Source organism: Emys orbicularis, chromosome 8 (assembly GCF_028017835.1).
Source record: "Emys orbicularis isolate rEmyOrb1 chromosome 8, rEmyOrb1.hap1, whole genome shotgun sequence".
Classification (NCBI taxonomy): Eukaryota; Metazoa; Chordata; order Testudines; family Emydidae; genus Emys; species Emys orbicularis.
The window spans coordinates 112,101,269-112,119,389 of NC_088690.1; the positions used below are offsets into that span (position 1 = coordinate 112,101,269).

The window sequence follows — 18,121 nt, forward strand, 5'->3', positions numbered from 1 at the left end:
TTAGCTACTCTTAAAACTGATTTATGAGTGTCCATACAATAGTGTTCTACTGAATTGATTTAGACAACAGTTTAGTTAAATCAGTGCACTTTGAGTGTAGTCAAGGCCTTAGACATGATCCCAGCAGGGTTAGATGACATGCTGAAAACTCAAGTGGAATCCAAAATGCTGTCTACAATAAACTGGAGTTAGCAGTGGTGGAAATTTTTTCAAACATTCCCTAGTGCAAAGCAGATTCTGGAGAAGAAGTGAGTGGAAGGACAGCAGAGAGGATGTAAAATTGGAGAGAACGTGGAGAAAAAGGAGAGGATTAATGTAGGAAACAGTAGAGTGAAGGCAGAATTCTGTAAACCCCAATAAATGAGCAATTTAACTATGTGTTTGCGCATATTGGTTTAGACAAGTTCAGGTATTTGTCCTGGGATTCCTTTTGGAGAACTAGGTGTTTTTGCTCTCCAGCTACCACCTCTATCTTTCCCAGAAACTAGCCCCCCATTACATTGGAATTTCTGAGGGCAGGTAGGGATTTTGTCTCCCTAAGGAAGCTGGAAAGTGTTTGTCACTCCTGGTTTCACAACTGTTCATACACTGATGTATCTGGTCTCACCAGTTGCCTCAGAGGAAGTTATAATAAACTGTACAACAGGTAATTACGGAACAACCTTCTTAGATAGAAAGTTTCTTCCTAAACACTGCCAACTACAGGGTGACTTATGTCCTGAGGGTTTCTCCTCTTTTCTCCACCTCTGGAGAAATTCCAATTCTATGAAAGCTGAAACACACTGGGAAAAGGGTAGGGCATCTAGTAAATGGACCTTCAAATACAGAATACTGTTTGCTACTAATTTAGAGTGAATTTATTAAGGCATGTGGGTTTTTCCATTTACCTTATATAATGGTACAAATGACAGCCTGCTTCTGCCAGCCTGAAATGTTGAGTTAATGACTAGCCAGTTGTTGAGCTACCTGCTATCCTTCCCTGCCACAACTCCCAGCCAACAAATATGGAACTTCCCCAACAGCCATGGCTGCTACCCCAAGTAGATACAGCCTCCAACACACACACACAGCATCCCTGGAGCCTAGACACCCTCTACTCCCACTTCACAGTCCCAGCCCTTGAGGCCGAGACACCCTCTTCACAGGCATGAGCCCCAGCCAACATGCATGCAGCCTCCTCTCGCCCACCAGCCATACCAAGCAGCCCACGTGCATGCAGCCCCTGGACGGGCACAGAACTTCGTCAACAAAACCAATCCTGAGGCCGAGACAACCCTCCCGCCATGTCCCTTACAGATTCCCCCCCCCCCACCCGGGGGCCAAGGCCGCCCTCCCCTTGCCCTTCAGAGCACCCCCCTCCCCAGGGCCCTAGGCCTCCCTCCCCTCGCCCTTCAGAGCCCCCCGGGGGACTAGGCCGCCCTTCAGAGCCCCCCCCTCGCCCTTCAGAGCACCCCCTCCCCAGGGCCCAAGGCCGCCCTTTAGAGCCCCCCCCAGGGGGCCTAGGCCTCCCCGGGGGGCTCACCCCAAAGGCCCAGCCACCCTGGGTCCCCTTCAGCTCTGCAGCCCCGCCCACTGCCACACGCCCCCACCCCCCAGTCTCTCTCCCGGCGCCCCGGGCCACGCCGCCGTCCCGTCGAGACTCGAGGGCGCACGCGCACTGTGCCCAGGCCCATTGCCCAGGCGGGGCCGCGCACATCCGGGTTACTGGCGAGCTGCGCGCGCTCGGCGGCGGGAAGCGGATCGCCCAGTCCTGACTCCGGTCCCGCCACATCCGGGTCCTTCTCCACTACTACTTCCGGGTCGCGGGGAGACTGCAAGTTCCGCTTCCGGCGTGGCTGGTACCGGGAAAGTGCCGGTTCCGTTACCCAGGGTGAGTGAGGGGGCGAAGGGCCCTGTGCGGCCGCCCGCAGGCGGGGCTGCGATCCCCCCCACCGCCCCGTGGGGATGTAGCCGGGGGGCGCCTTCCTCACGGGCCGTGCTAGACGGGCGGGGCGGCTCCTGGGGGCAGCGCCGTGCCTGGACTGAGCGGGTCGGGTGGGGGCGGCTTGGCCGAGCTGTGCGGGTGGCCCGTCAGCAGCCCCCGAGTCCCTATGGGCGGCGGGCCGGGCCGCGGCCCCATCTGTCGGGAGGCCTCCGCGGGGGGCTGGCGGGACGGCGCGTGGGGAGGGCACGCTGGGGGCGGGCCAGGGCCCCGGGAGATGGGGGGTGACAGCGTGATCTGTGGCGAGGGGCGATCAGGGGCGCGTTGGCTGCTGTGCACGTGAGCGGTTCGTGCCAAGGCCTCTGAGGCCCGTCCGGTACCGCGGGGAGGAGGGGGCAGGTTGGCCACAGTGGGCGGTGGGATGGTCTCTAGCTAACCAGTATTCTTAGAAACTCTCCTCTGCCCTCGGGGTGTGGGTGCTTATGCATGTGCCCGTTGCATTAAGAAAACATGAGAGCGGTCACGAGACTTGGTTGTAGGAGCCTAGTTATCATAAGCCCACTGGCTCCTACTAGCTTGGTAGGACCTCGTGTCTTGTCCTCCGTTTCTGAATAATGCTCTAAGCTGTGACTCCTCAGAGCCCTCGTAGACAGAAGACCTACGATAGGTGAAGTGAAAGGGAGGAACTTTTGCAGGTGTGCAAGGTGCAGAGAGCTTTACCTCCACCATAACATCTGAATTTCTAACTGGAAACATTCTTCTTGAGGGTGAACAAGCTGGTTAATCTGTTTGCATCCACTAGCAGAGTTGAGTGTTCCTGACAGTGAGGTGCTCGCTCTCTCTCACTTTCCAGATAAGAGCTGTCTGTCTCGGGGGAGAGGGGTGGCAAATCATCTCCTCTTCCCCTCCTGCTAATCTGGAACAGCCTTCCTTTGACCTTGTCCCTCACTGATTCTTCACCCATTTTCAAACCTCAACAGAAAACATGTTTTCCTCCCTTCTCTCTACTACTAAATCTCTCTCTCCCTCTGCTATTTGTGTCTGTTACTGTGTGTGACTTAACTGTAAACTGTTTTGGATACAGTTGGTATGAATGATCCTAAGATAGGGTAAATCAAAGATAGGGTTGTTTTGAGTGAACTATAAGGTGCTTGTTATGATGTAATTGCATTGTCTGGGCAAGTGTTTTGGCTTTGTTTTCACACACCTACTTTGATAATGGCACAATAAAATATGCCCTGGAGTGTGATGTATTGCAGGTATTACACATCTGTAATGGTGTAAATGAGTAGGGAAGGCTAATGCTTACATTTAACTGTCAAGATTAGAAATATTTGTATATGTAGTTGTTCTTCCATAATTACATGTGTAGCGCTCACACTCTTGACAGTCTCATTGCTTAATAGGTCCTTAGTGCAGTTGAGATTTGCAATGACTATGATTGTGATGCTGCTTTACTAGAGTTGGGTGCTACTAGCATAGACTAGGCTGGATGTGCATTGAATTAGCATTGATGGAGCACACTAAAGAATATAATACTGCTAAATTCAATACAAATGTAACTACAAGCCCCGGTTTTAGCTCTGCACTTTATCCCTCAGTTTTAAAACTTGGTCATAACTGCTGCAGTTCATACAAAATGAACAACTTTAAACAAACAACCTAAGTAATACTGCAGCCTTTAAAATACTGTAAGCATATAGTATAAATCCACTTGCCTTCCAATTAAATGCTGTTCTCCGTTCTGAATTTTTTTTAATATGACCATCTCTTTTTCCCTTCCCTTCTTGCAGATATTGCTGGCAGTAATACTGAACATATGCTTCAAGAATGTCTCTCTCTATTATAATAAAATGGGGTGGACAGGAATATTCTATAACCTCATTATCCGAAGATGATACAGTGTTAGATCTTAAACAATCTCTCAAAGGCCTTACAGGAGTGCTACCAGAGCGCCAAAAGCTGCTTGGACTTAAAATGAAAGGTAATTCTTCACATTAGTTATTGGTGGAGCTGCCTAACTCATCAGAGGAAGAACCTGCTTTTATGTGTCCATGCTGTGTACACCAGTGGAGCTCTCTCCTCCCCACGCTAATGGCTATGGATTTTGGATGGGTGTGATCGCAGGGATGTCACACATCACTGGATGTTGCTTAGCATTGATACATCATGCCTGTTTTTAAATTACTGATGTGAAATTTCTGCAAATTAAAGTTTAAAAAAAAAAAAGTAAACTGCAAGTACGACAGGGATTTTATGTATAGTACCTGGGTAATGAAGCCCCTGTCTTGATTGGAGATTCAAAGCGCTGTTGTAATACAAGTAATTTTTTATTTCAGTTTGGCATTACTCTGTGTATTAATACAGGTTCATAATAGTCTATCCTTGAACATGTTAGTGACATAGGGAAATTGAGGCTCCAATGGCATGGTATTTAGTATGGGTCTGTCATCTTAGACCAAATGAAACCCCTCGACTTCAGTGCAAAAACAATGATCTGCTTGTATTGTAGGCAAACCTGCAGACAATGATGTTAAGCTCGGAGCTCTCAAACTGAAACCAAATACTAAAATCATGATGATGGGAACTCGTGAAGAGAGTTTGGTAAACATTTTCTTTTTGCCCATTTGCTTCTATAAAATTATAAACTGCACTTTGTCATGTGTTTCCTAATTATGACTGAAATTCTAGTGTTCCAGAGACAAGTTAGTGTAAGAATAATGGCACCATACCGACTTTGCTGCTCCTGCCTTGTATGTAAAATGAACTTGCCTGTAGAACTGTAATAGATTTGCATGTTATAATTGCTGTAGTGATCAGTCTTAAGTATAAGTTCTGTTATGTGCTTCTAGTGTCTCTCAAAAGTTTCACTAATTGTGCCACTGTTAAAATGAAAAGCATATAGATTAAGCAGTTTTATCTTTTTCCTGTAATGTGTTGTAACAAAATCCTGAGATCCAGTGTGTTTATTTTAATGCTGCTGTATTTTTTCATCCCTCTAGGAGGATGTCCTTGGACCACCCCCTGACAATGATGATGTAGTCAATGACTTTGATATTGAAGAAGAAGTTGTTGAAGTAGAAAATAGGTGTGTTATAGCCATTTTAAGAAAAGATTGCAGTGTTGCTGAATGTTCAGTCCTCACGTGTTAAATATAACTGTTTGTACTGTTGTATTAGGGAAGAGAACCTACTAAAAATTTCCCGGAGAGTCAAAGAGTACAAAGTGGAAATTCTGAATCCTCCTAGGGAAGGGAAAAAGCTGTTGGTATTAGATGTTGATTACACACTGTTTGGTAAGTTATAGAACTTTTTTTTTTTTTTTTTAAATAAATTAGTCTGTTCACTAATTACCATGTTAGCTTTGGATAGGTATTTTTCCCCTTACAAGTCACATTTAATAACTTCCGCTTCTACCACCATACTTCTGCCTTGTACTCTGTTTTTTTTGTCTTGCATTGCTACTATTTTTAAAATTGTGCTTTATCAACATTGAATACTGTTGACTTAAGGCCACAATACATAAACTTGCTACATAGGGATGCAAAGAGAAGGGTTTTTTTTTTTTTTTTTTTTTTTAAGTTTATACTTTCATCCTAATAATTTTCCTTTCGTATGCTGTCCCAGGCATCGAGGTGGCAGTGAAGGGAAAAACACTTATTTTAAATATGATAAAGTCAACCTGTAGGTGACAAGGTTTCTCTTTTTGGGAAGAGGAGATTAGTTCAGTGTTGATTCTCATGGAGTTTTGAAACACCCATCCATAATACATTGCATATGAAAACTACCAAAATGGTTTCTCTGAGAGATCAGCATTTTCTTATGACCTCACACTGGGATATGGGGACATTATGGAGTTTGACTCTAAACCTTACCAATTATCTTTCTCTCTCCTTACCCCCAACCCCCTAAAAATTGTGTGTGCGCACGTGTGTGATATGTTCGTAATCTGGGATCAGAATTCAAGTCATTAGTACGAGCATGAGTTAAAGGTGGTGTATTAATAAGGAGCGTTTCACAGGAAGCCATTTTCTAATGAAGGCAGACTATTATGCTTATGTGTTTGACAGAATAAATAAGGCACATACATGATCACAAATATTGCCTTTTGAAATAAGGGAGGAAAAATGGTCTTATGGTTAACTGGACTCTGTCTGGGGGAACCTATGTTAAATATTTGGCTCTGCCACAGGCTTGGGCAAGCTAGAGTCTCTCTGCTTTAGTTCCCAGTGTGGGGATACAACTTCCCTGTATAATAGGGTTTAGGAGAATATATTCATTGTTTTTGAAGTGTTGGGTGCTTCATTGATGGGGGCGCATACAGGAATCAGATTTAACAAAAAATATGCTAAACTAATAATGAATTGTTTGTTTTCCTCTCAGACCATAGGTCATGTGCAGAAACTGGGGTAGAGTTAATGAGGCCATACCTTCATGAATTCCTGACATCGGCATATGAAGATTATGATATTGTAATTTGGTGTAAGTTATTTTCTTTACCAAATGAAAATCTTGTAAATTGTTTGGCATGTAGGATGCTGCAGTAGAGATGTTAAATATACTTGCAGCTTTTGCTGTTTATTGTAAAACCTGATGCAATACCTTAATTTTGGCTGTATCGTATTTAATCCCTGAGTGAATAGTCGGTTCATGCTCAGTAGTGATTAGATCTATTTTTAGAAAGATGGTAGATCTCATGTAGCTAAGCACAGTATACTGCCCATGCAAATAAGTGAATGTGATGAAGAAATGAACAGGGTATAAAATTATATTGAATATTAATTTGTACAGATTAACAAGTAATTGAAGGGATTAAGCTGTATGTTAAACATCCATACGCTGCTTGGTGATGTGCATATATCCCAAACCAGACCATAGAGTATCCATGAGCAGAGTGGGGCAGGAAACAAGCAAAACTCTGTCACCATTATTACGGGGCCGTCACTAATCTGCCTGAACACACCAGTTGGTTTCCTGTCTGCTAGCAGGTTGAGGCTTGTCTCTAGCTGAGCTACAGTCTAATTTTTTTATCTAGCTTTAATCATGTTACAGCAAAAGGGTTAGTTTAGTTTGAATAGTCTGCCTTTTAAAGTGTATGCAGTATTCGATCTCGGCTATTCCTTTTTTCAAGCTAAAAGGAATTAGTTAGTTTCAACTAAATATTTTACATAGGCAACAAACTTTAGGAAAGTGATGGAAAGAAAATGTAATGATAGTTTAGCCTGTACCAAGCAGGCAAGTCTGATAGTTTAAGAGAACTGAAACTTTACCTTTCACTGGTTCATCTTGATAAAGAGTTCTTTTCCCTCCTCCCCTTGTTCTAGCTGCTACTAATATGAAGTGGATTGAAGCTAAAATGAAAGTAAGTTATGTTTGGAAATATCATTTGTTTCTATTATGTTGTCAGTATTTGGTAGATATGAGTTCGTAACCTTTAATCAGACTGTGTTCAGCAGCTTATATAGCAATACTAGCAGTTAAGGAATGTGGGCAGGGAGATCAAAAGCTGTTTGGGTTTTCTAAAAGTTCATAGTGTTTTTAAAACTGTCCCCCTCACAAAACTGAGAATAATCCTAATTTTAAAATTCCATATAAACTTTCACTGCAGTAAGTGTTAAATTTGCACAGCTAAAATATAAAACAGGAGGTGCCAGAGATTAAATTGGACATGCAGATTTTGCCCTGTCATTGGTCTATATAATCTGTAATTATAATATCACATACTATTTCATAAATGTAATGCAGTTTTTAAAAGTGTCCATAGATGCACACACAGCATCCTAGAGATCCGCAGGAGGGAAGCCCCTCTCGTTTTTTCCTTGCTCCTTCCCCAACAATGGAGCTCTGCTCTCTCCTGTGCTTCTTACAAAGTCCACAGGAGCCCTTTCAGATCCAGTTCTTTACTGATTTAAGCACAACAGGCAATTAGCTAGTGACTGCACAGCTGACTTAGCCGTGAACATATTTGCCGCTAGCTTTAGCTATCCGCTTAGTGAGTTTAGGAAAAATTGCTGCATGCTTGGTTTGTAATTTTCAAAACTCAGTCAAATCAAAACCAGTTTCAATTCCAAAATGGTGCCTTTTGTACTTCTGCTGTTTTGGCTTTGTGGCTGCCATTTTTTCAGTATTTTTAATTGGAAAAAGTATATTTTCCACTTTGCTTATGCTCAGAATAGTCATGGTCTTTTTATAAATCAGCCTTAGGTAGAGATCAGTGATAGAGAACTTCAGTCAAAACTATGAAAGCTTTGAGTTATGAATGAATGAAATTGGGGTGAGAATGGTAAACATTACACATTCTTAACTATGGTCAGATGTACCCCACTCTGATAAATAGGTCTGTCAGACTTTCCTGCTCTTATTTTTTTATTGGCTAGCATTTATTGCGAAGGAAATGTCAGAGAGCTTAAATTTCATTTCACTGGTACTAAAACATGGTTTCAAACCAATGTGGGTATATGATTAAGTATCTTTGTAAAAGGGTTGCTTACCACTCATATGTGAGGTGCAGCTGCTGCCTCAGTTTCCCCTCTCTGGTTAGCACTCTGGATAAAAAACAATAGTCCTGTCGGAGGTAAAGGAAAGTCCAATGAAATAGGATATCTAGAAAACGAATCATTCACCTTCCTTTGGCCACAGCCCATTCCCTAGATACATGCAACAATCTCACCTTGATTGCAAGGATATAACTAGACTACCTCTAGTCTAGATGGCACTTCAGCGCTCCAGGGGAGCCTGTGTGATCTCCCTCTACCATGGGCTGCAGGTAGTCCTGGATAGCAAAGCAGCCATTTGCTCCAAACTCAGCTGTATCTGCTTCACACTCTGGCCTTCCTGGTTTCCTTCTCTGCTGGGAGCCCCACTGTGGTCCAATCTTGGTCACTTGATTCCCACCAATAGCAGCTTGCTGCTTCTCTCTCTCTAAACTGAGCAGAAGACATCTCTTGTATTGTTGTCCCCTTCCATAGCTTCAAGCTTATGTTGCTTCTAGCCTACAGTTTGCATCCTGCATTTGGGAACAACAGTCCCCAAAGTACCTGGCCTTAAAGGGCTGAAACAGAAAAAAGTTCTGGAGCTGTCCTTAAAGGGTCACCACACCCTGTTATAGTTCTCAGAGGTAACGTCCGCAGCAACAAAAGTGAGGCAGAATAACTCCGTTTAATTTTATTCTTACCACGCACATATAAATGGAATTCAGATGCTGTTTAGCATTTTGCTGTGGTATAACACTGACACTGATCTTTGTAGAGAGCACTTTTCATCTGTAAGAAGATTCACTTTGTACATAACAGCAAGGCATTCAGGTGTGGCTAGATGTCTGAAGGAAAGCTGTTGCAGTGGATGGTTTGTGCTTAGTTGGTGCATGACTCTGAATTTTAATTCTGGTATGTGCAACAGAGTAATATATAAAACTTGCACATTATAGCGAAGTTTAGTGTTACATGATAGTTTTAAGAAAGGATTTGAAATAGAATGATGCAGTGTCATTTACTCAAAGATTATTTTCTATAAACGATCTGTTGTCTGTGCTCCCATTGTTTCAGGAGTGGCCAGGTCTATAAAAGGTGAGCCAAATCTGTTGCAAGGCTGATTCTTTCATTAGGCACTTACCCTTCTATTGTCCCACACGTTGACTACTATCATTTTTGCTTGGTCTTTGGGCCTGGCTATAATGTGGAACAGGAGCAAATAGAAGAAAGGAAAACACACGCTATTTGTTACACACTTAGCTTTAGAGACTGAGGGGGGTCTACATCATTTAGAAATTTTGGAGGATGTTGCCCCCTCTTCTCTTCTTGCTTGTTGTGGATACAGGGATGATACTGAGGTGGGTCAGAAGCTCTCTGTATCTTGCCTCTTCACTGAACTCACTTTAATTTTATACTGATGTAAATTATTTATTAAGTTTGACCCTAGGAATTGCAAAACTACACTCACACCAGTTTTTTCTGTTAATAGAATTCTGTACTTTATTCTCGTTTGGATAGGAGAGCAGACATCTATTTTTAGCATGTCTCGGTTCATCCTCAACAGCTGACCCCCTCACAAATATAATGTATTACAATCAAAGTTTTTAACTTATAGCAGTAAAACTGTCTGTCTGGAATTTCAATTATGAATCTCTGTTACCCAGGAGCTGGGAGTGAGTACAAATGCAAACTACAAGATAACCTTCATGTTGGACAGTGCTGCCATGATAACGGTGCACACTCCAAGGAGAGGACTAATAGATGTAAGAATCATGTGTATTTCCTAGATTAATGGTTTTCCTCCTTTTTAAACAGTAACATTTTCTTTAAAAAAAGCTAGTGATCTGAACCCCCTTATATATTTTTGATTTAAGTTTGTGTTGGGACTTGCACATAAGAAAACCCTAAAAACCAACTGAAGTTCAGGAAGGGGGACTGGGAAGAACAATCTCGCTGTAGCATTTTGAATTTACAGTGGTTCTTTGGTTATAATGGAAAATGTGGCTGTCAAACAAAATTAATAAACAGGGCTATTGGGAGAACATTCATTTGTGTCACAAGACTACTCTTCTTAGTGGTGGCTATATTGAATCTGCTGAAATTACCAATATACATTCAATGAGTAATTCTGAAGTACTATATTGAAGACAATAGACTGCACGCACCTGCTAATTCTTCAGCAAAAGGATACAAGTGAAAAGTACAGTAAAGTTGCAATGCTGATGGTATGATTTCCACATCTCTTGTAATCTTTACATCACGTGTTTTACCTCAGGTAACTCTTACACACTTATATTTGCAGGTGAAACCTCTTGGTGTTATATGGGGCAAATTTTCAGAGTTTTACAACAAGAAAAATACTATTATGTTTGATGATATTGGACGAAACTTTCTAATGAACCCACAAAATGGACTAAAGGTAACTTTCAATGAAATTATTAGCAAAGCAGCAACAAATGAAAGTAAATAATTGACTTATAGCTGCTTTCGGTATTTCTTTGCTGTTTTTAAACTACTGTGAGATGTTGATCAACAAAACACAATGCCTTTGATAGTTTAAAAACAAAACAACTATTTGGACTAGATAGTTGCTTTTTAGTAGTAAGGGAGATGTACTGAGTATGGTATTTTGATTCACTGTTAAAGTAGAAACATTTAGACTACTGAAATGAAGTAGGAGGAGTAAAATTATTATATCATTTGTGTACATGTATTATACATTTACATTGTAGTAGTGCCTAAAGACCACAATCAGATTGGGTCCCGCTGTGCTCGGTGCAGTACAAACATAGGATAAATGACAATCTCGGAAGTGTGCTTAATGGTCAGAAAATAACTCCATTAAATATCTTGTTACTGTACTTTATCAGTAGTATGCCAATATAAAAAAGGTCCTGCTCCTATGAAATCATACAGAACAAAATTGCCAATTAATTTCTGTTTCCAGACTCCTCCTCGTTGATGTTGATTTACTGAATAGAACGTTGAATTGAACATTCAGTCTGATTAGAGGGAGACGTGATGAAGTGCGAGACTGACAGAACAGTATCATTACTTGTTAACGGGGGTACAGCACAATTGTGTTACCGCCCAGATTATATTGACAGCAAGACAAATTGGAGATGGTTGTTGAGGAAGGATGTTGGAGGAGAGGGAATCAAGATCAGATTTTCAACCTAAGGCAAAATAATTTGATCAGCCACTCCACTTGGGCTTCACTGATTGTCCAAAAGGTTATGATACAAGTGGATAGCGAGATATGGAATGAGTTTCACAGCTCCTTTAAAAGGTCACAGTCAACTCAAAATCATTTACGTTTTTTGAACTCTCTATTGTTACAAGCAACACCAGAGATTACTGTGACAAAGGGTTACACAAAACTTCCTTTTCAGTTTTATTTTGTGCATTTAATGGCACTTTGTGTACAGTCATTTTTACTTTGTTCCTCCTGTCCCCCTCCCGTCCCCCCTTTTTGGTGGTGTGTGTTGGGGGTGTCTTTTACAGAATAACAGGGGAGAGAAAAATGATAGGGAAACGTAATTGTAATGCCTCAAACTAGCAGGGGAATTTGGGGCAGATGCAATATCTGAAGCTTCAGTAACTTTGACAGTAACTCCTCACTTAAAGTCGTCCCGGTTAACGTTGTTTCTATGTTAAGTTGCTGATCAATTAGGGAACATGCTTGTTTAAAGTAGTTTGGCAGCCGCCTGTTTTGTCCCCTGCTTGCAGGAAGAGCAGCCCGTTGCAGCTAGCTGGTGGGTGGTTGGAAGCAGGGTGGACCAGCAGTCCCCCTATCAGCTCCTCGCTTCCCTAAGTTCCCTGTGCTGCAGCTGCCTGCAGTTCAGCTGTGTCCCTCCCCCGACTGCCATGTGCTGCTCCTGCCCGCTGCCTTGGAGCTGCTCCCAGAGACTCCTGCTTGCTGTATGGGGGGGGGGGGGGAAGGGGGGGAAGAGGAGGGCTAATGTCAGGGTGTCTCCCCTCCCCCCTGCTCCTGCACCCCACTTACCCCATCTTCCATAGAGCAGAGGGTGGGGGGACACACTAGGGAGGGAGCTTCTAGGCAGTAGCTGCGGTCTCAGGAGGTCTCAGCAAGCTGATTTAATTAACAGGACAGTGTACTTAAGACTGGGGTCAGCTACTTAAAGGGGAAATGCACATTTTTTTCTCTCACACACAGGGTGTCTCTCTCTGTCTGCCCCCCCCCCCTTCCTGCTGCCTCGTAGAATGTGAGAGTTAACCCTTGAGGGCTCAGTCAATTGCTAGTTCATTTAGCAGTGAGGCATTCCCTGGAAAATATCCCACCCTCTAACTCCTCCACCTCAACCAAGCTTCACAATCATCATCACTGTGTACCAGTATTAAATTGTTTGTTTAAAACTTATACTGTGCGTGTGTGTGTGTATGTGTGTGTGTGTGTGTGTGTGCGTGTATGTAATATATATATATATTGTCTTTTTTGTCTGGTGAAAAAAATTTCCCTGGAACCTAACCCCCCCATTTACATTAATTCTTATGGGGAAATTGGATTCGCTTAACATTGTTTCGCTTAAAGTTGCATTTTTCAGGAACATAACTACAACGTTAAGTGAGAAGTTCCTGTATTTGACTGTGTCCCTTTAACTAACTCCGAAGTCAAATAACTCATAATAGGCATGTTCAAGCTAGAATAGCAGCAGATTGATCTGGGACTGGAAAATACCTTAAGTTCTTGCTATAATTTTGTAACCTCTGTGGTGAGATTGCAACAGGGACAGACTGAGAACAGAGCAGTAACAGTAGTGTTCTGTTGTGGATAGTTAAGAGATTTCCTATCTCTGAGGTAGAACGTTTTGTACAGAAACGTGTGGAAATGATAATTTAATGTTTCAGTTACGGCCATCTAGGCTTTCAGATTCCAAATGCAGTATGCATACCACATAACTTAAGACTTGAGTGAACTGAGCTTCAGATTGTAGGCATTTCTGGACTAACTACCAGGAAAGTAAATATGAAGAGTACCCTTCTTTGCTCCTGTTTGGAAACTGAGACAGCAAGAAATTTCTTTTCTAGTTGGCTTAAGCAGGTGGGCATTTTCACGAAGTATGAGATCTCTCAAGAACTAAAAGCCTATGAAGTACCCTGTTCTGTATAATACTGGAAAGACTTGGTTGGTATAGTTTGTATACAGATTGTGTGTAGAGTTTTCTAGGATTTCTCTTTAAGTGAGTGGCAGGGACGCCTCACTTACTCTGAACAGTATACTTACTTCACAAATAATAAATATATACCTAATTCACAAATAACCAAATGTGAGAGAATTGCAAGTGTTGTGTTAGGCAAATGCTTATACTTCTGTCTCTCAATAGATAAGACCCTTTATGAAAGCACATTTAAATCGGGATAAAGACAAGGAGCTTTTAAAGCTTACTCAGTACCTCAAAGAAATAGCAAAATTAGATGACTTTTTGGAACTGAATCACAAACACTGGGAAAGGTAAGGACTATGTCAAGTTTTCTCCCTCCCTCCATCCCTAAATACTATATCATGCTTTAAAATTACCTGGAAGGAAAGACTGCACTGCTACACACACTTCAACTTGAGATGGGATGGGTCTCTAGTTTTCGGTTGGAACTTAAGGCTTTGATTTATGACCTAACACTAAATGGTTTGGGACCCGACAGTTTGGGTGAGCGCCTCTCGTTCCATGTGATACCAGAGCAGTTGTGGTCAGTGGAAGTATTCAACCTAAGTGCTCTCTAGCGTGGGATGGGGAGCTGTGGTTAGGGTGCTCTCCATCAGAGGTCCTGGAGCCTGGAAGTCCTTCTCTTCCCACCCCTAGTCTGACAGAGTCTAACTTTGTTAGCCCTGTAATATGCCCTGAAGGTTTCTTTTTGCAAAGTGTATGATTAAAGGGTTGGAGGTGGTTGAATGTGGATCTGTATATAATGAGGTTCCTAATTGTTAACGAGGGTTTATGCTGTGCACCAGGTTAGGGCAGTAAAGTATTTTATTAAGGCTATATAGCCTTTGGAGAGATTTTCAAAGGCAGGTAAGTGCCTAACTCCCATTGAAAGTCATTGAGAAGTTGGGCATCTAATTCTCATTTGTGCTTTTGAAAGACTTCCTCATGATGTTTATGCAAGTGCCCTGAGCTTTGAGAGGAGCTTGCAATACCATGCAATAAATAAATGTATATGCAACATGTTATTGTGAAAATGTTTGCTTGTCTCAATAAAAACAGGTCTGGAAATTTGTTGTAAATCTTAATTTACTAGTGCTGTATGCTACTTAGAATGGAGGGCCAAATGCCAAGTTTATTTTAAATTAATCCTTTGGAACTCTCTGCTGTGAAGGCCAGTTACAGGGTGTTTTTAATAGAGATTAGAAAAGCTGTGATGTTACCACAGTGCTTGACATCTCCCAACTGTAGAAAGAGGAGAACCCTAAAAGTGGAGTAATTGAATGGCCTTATTCTTTAATGAATGGTCATCAAAACCTTAATCTTTAAAGGCATCTTCCTTCAGCCTTCAGAATTTGTCAGACTCCTAACAGCAGAATTTTTAGACCAAAAGAATTTAAAGATAGCTCTTCAGGTAATTTCAGATTAATTTAAACTTGAGTTAAACATGTTTGTATATTTAGTTAGTTGTTACTTTCAAAAATAGTAACCACGTCTGTGTTGGATTGTAGAAAATCTACTTTTCACAGAGGGGAATGATGGTGAAATCTTGAAAGCTGCCTCTAACCACCACCTTTCCATCACCCAGTGCATTAGTGATCATGTGTCTTGAATCATTCCATTTGTAATAAGTCATTCAAAAGCATACTGGTTCGTAAGCAGTGTCATAAAGTCTATTATAAAAGAGCTTGTGTACTAACATTATTTCCCCCTTCCCCCCATTTTGGTTAAAAATAATTTTTGTTTCTTTCAGGTACCTTTCAAAGAAGCAAGGACAATAGCTTTAATAAACTCTTGTGGCACTGAAATGAAGAAAACATAATTTGAGATCGTTGGACCTTTCCTTGCTTTTCTGCTAGAACACAATAGTGCTGGACACTGAATCAGACACCAGAATGACTGCTTATACTTGGTCTTCCAGTTGGTTTGTTCTAATTTTTTTTTTTTTTAAGATCACAGCAATAAGCTCAAAAAGAGAGAAATAAGCCAGTTGCTTTTTCTTGCATTCATTTCCGGTGTTATTATTTAAAATACTTTCTTTTTCATTGCTGCCATAATACCACCATAACCATTAAAGAGCAACACCATTCTGAAACTGGAAAAAAAAATTTTTTTAGACCAAAAAGGTTGAGTAAGGAGCTAGTCTTGGTATTCTCTGAATTCTATCAGTCCTCTTTCCCCTCTGTCTTAGAAACAGTCTCCCTCTCCCATTCCACTATTTAAGACTATAAAATACAAGCTGTCTAAGTTTGGTATATATTAGTATGTCAGTGTTTCTTTGTGCAAGACAGTTCAAGATTGGAAAGCACCACCTCTAAGGCAAATATACACTAGTGTGCAAATTTATATTATAAAGCAGTGGATTACTGAAATACAAAAGACAGAAAATTACAGAGGGAGAGAAATCCAACCTTGTTTGATTAAGTGAAAAGCAGTCTGCCTGAAGAAAAATTCTCCTAACCAGATAAAGAGTGTAAACTTCAAATGAGAGTCACATTCCTACTAAAGCATGAACAAAACCCTTGTTCTGTTCTAGTTAATCTTGTCAAAGTGCAAACACTGTGTTTCAATTACAATATTCAGCCATACTGTTTTTAAAGTATAATTTACTTGCGCTGCTTGAGCCTGCACTATAGAAGTGTGATGTGACTGCTGTTTTGCATTACTGACAGTCCTGCATTATGCAGTTCTTGTATTTGAAAGAAGACTGACCCTTTCAAATAAAGATGGTATATATTGTTCTTAAGGAACTATAGCAGTTGTGTAAATAATAAATACCTTTTTCTTAAAGTGTTGGTTGCATGTGTCTTATGTTGTCATTTTTTTTAACAAGGATCTCTCTCTTCTCCTTCTCCATATTAACCTTACACAGTCTTTTCCCCTCTGTGTGAATAACCCTATCATTGCATCACACGAGGGTTTTTTGCATCTAATTGTCCTGATTTTAGTGGGAAATGGTTTGGGGTTTTATTGTCAAAGAAAACAGGTTGGGAAAGATATGTACTTCGCTAACTACCTTTACTGGGTAAGTGAACTTTGACACTACATTTCAGGACTGATCAAACTCGCACTGAACTTAATAGACCTTAATGCTCGGAGCTGATCAGACCCTTATCTAGCTGTGCACATATGCCCAGTACATGTACCTTTAAGGCCACAGTTCTGCCATCAGATCCAAGAGGGCACATCTTTGCATTCACATGGAGTCCCACTGAAATTAACAAGAGTCTGCCTGCATGGATCAGTTTGCAGGATAAGGGCCTAAGCATGCAGCTTAAATTATTACTTGTGTTTTGCACTGAAGTGTCTATAACTTATTTTAAAACTAGGTTTCCAAACTTAGAAAAATGTACCACTAATTGAGTATTTACATACCAAGTCTCAATCTTTTTAAAAAATGGCTGTCTAAGCTGGGAAAGTATTATCCTGCCTCTACCACCTTATAATGCAGAAAATGCTGAAAAACAGGTCAACTAAGCTAGTCAACGACCAAAGTAATTGGTGGGCATGAACAATCAAAGAAAATGTCAGCACAAAAGGTGAATTCTTCAGAAAGATGAGCATGGGATTAAAATTGCAACCTTAATTATAGTAGGGGCAACTAATAATATATGCTTTGGGTTTAAAAAATGGATGCGCTACATATTTTTGATTTAGCAAAACCAAAAGATGTGAACTTTCAATAAGCTAAATTGTGGGTATTAGTTAACATTGTGACCAAGATTTTTTTGGAGTTGAAGCTTGTAACTCTGAACTCCATATACATTACCTCCCATTGTTTTCATAAGAATTTGGTATTGATTCAACAACAGTAAATCAAAAATGTAATGTTAGACTGTAACCATATGTAGATAAATCTAATATGTGTCTTTACCAAGCGTCCTTTTTACAGTCCAGGAAAGCAATTTTGTTTCATTAGCATTATACTCTCAGAATCCCAGAAATGTAGGACTGGAAGAGACCTCAAGAAGTCATCTAGTCTATCTCCTCTCCTCCCCCCCCCCCCCCCCCCCCAATGCAGAGGCAAGACCAAGTATACCTAGACCACACTTGACAGGTATTTGTCTAACCTGTTCTTAAAAAGCTCCACTGATGGGGATTCAACAACCTCCCTTGGTAACCTATTCCAATACTTAACTATTGTTATAGTTAGTTTTTCCTAATATCTAATCTAAATCTCCCTTGCTTCAGATTAAGCCCATTGCTGCATGTCCTACCTTCAGTGGATGTGGAGAGCAATCACCCACCCCTTAACATATTTGAAGACTGGTATCAGGTCTCCCACCAGTCTTTTCTCAAGACTGAACATGTCCAGTTTTTTTTAACCTTTCCATGTAGGTCAGGTTTTCTAAACTTTTGAGCATTTTTGCTCTCCCCTTGACTCTCTGCTGTTTGTCCACATCTTTCATAAAGGGTGGTGCCCAAAACTCAACACAATACTCCATCTGAGGCCTCACCAGTGCAGAGTAGAGTGGGACAATTACCTCCCGTATCTCAGATACGACACTTCTGTTACTGCTTCGCAGTTATATTAGCCTTTTTTGTAACAGCATCACATTGTGGCTCCTAGTC

General features: G+C 41.3%; 1 protein-coding gene across 1 annotated transcript; it reads left to right on the forward strand.

Moving 5' to 3' along the window:
• The first annotated feature begins 1,804 nt into the window (after positions 1 to 1,804).
• On the forward strand, positions 1,805 to 16,329 carry UBLCP1 (ubiquitin like domain containing CTD phosphatase 1). Its single transcript, XM_065409454.1, has 11 exons — positions 1,805 to 1,870; positions 3,715 to 3,905; positions 4,434 to 4,525; positions 4,924 to 5,009; positions 5,101 to 5,216; positions 6,304 to 6,402; positions 7,245 to 7,282; positions 10,055 to 10,153; positions 10,693 to 10,809; positions 13,736 to 13,863; positions 15,303 to 16,329. The coding sequence occupies exons 2-11, from the start codon at positions 3,752 to 3,754 to the stop codon at positions 15,328 to 15,330; spliced, it is 957 nt and encodes a 318-aa protein (XP_065265526.1). The 5' UTR covers positions 1,805 to 1,870; positions 3,715 to 3,751; the 3' UTR covers positions 15,331 to 16,329.
• The last annotated feature ends 1,792 nt before the right edge of the window (positions 16,330 to 18,121 follow it).

Coding starts and splice junctions, on each gene's coding strand:
- UBLCP1 (XM_065409454.1), top strand. CDS start 3,752: ATGTCTCTCTCTATTATAATAAAATGGGGTGGACAGGAATATTCTATA. Junction 5,010..5,100: donor GTTGTTGAAGTAGAAAATAG/GTGTGTTATAGC, acceptor CTGTTGTATTAG/GGAAGAGAACCTACTAAAAA. Junction 10,154..10,692: donor CAAGGAGAGGACTAATAGAT/GTAAGAATCATG, acceptor TTATATTTGCAG/GTGAAACCTCTTGGTGTTAT.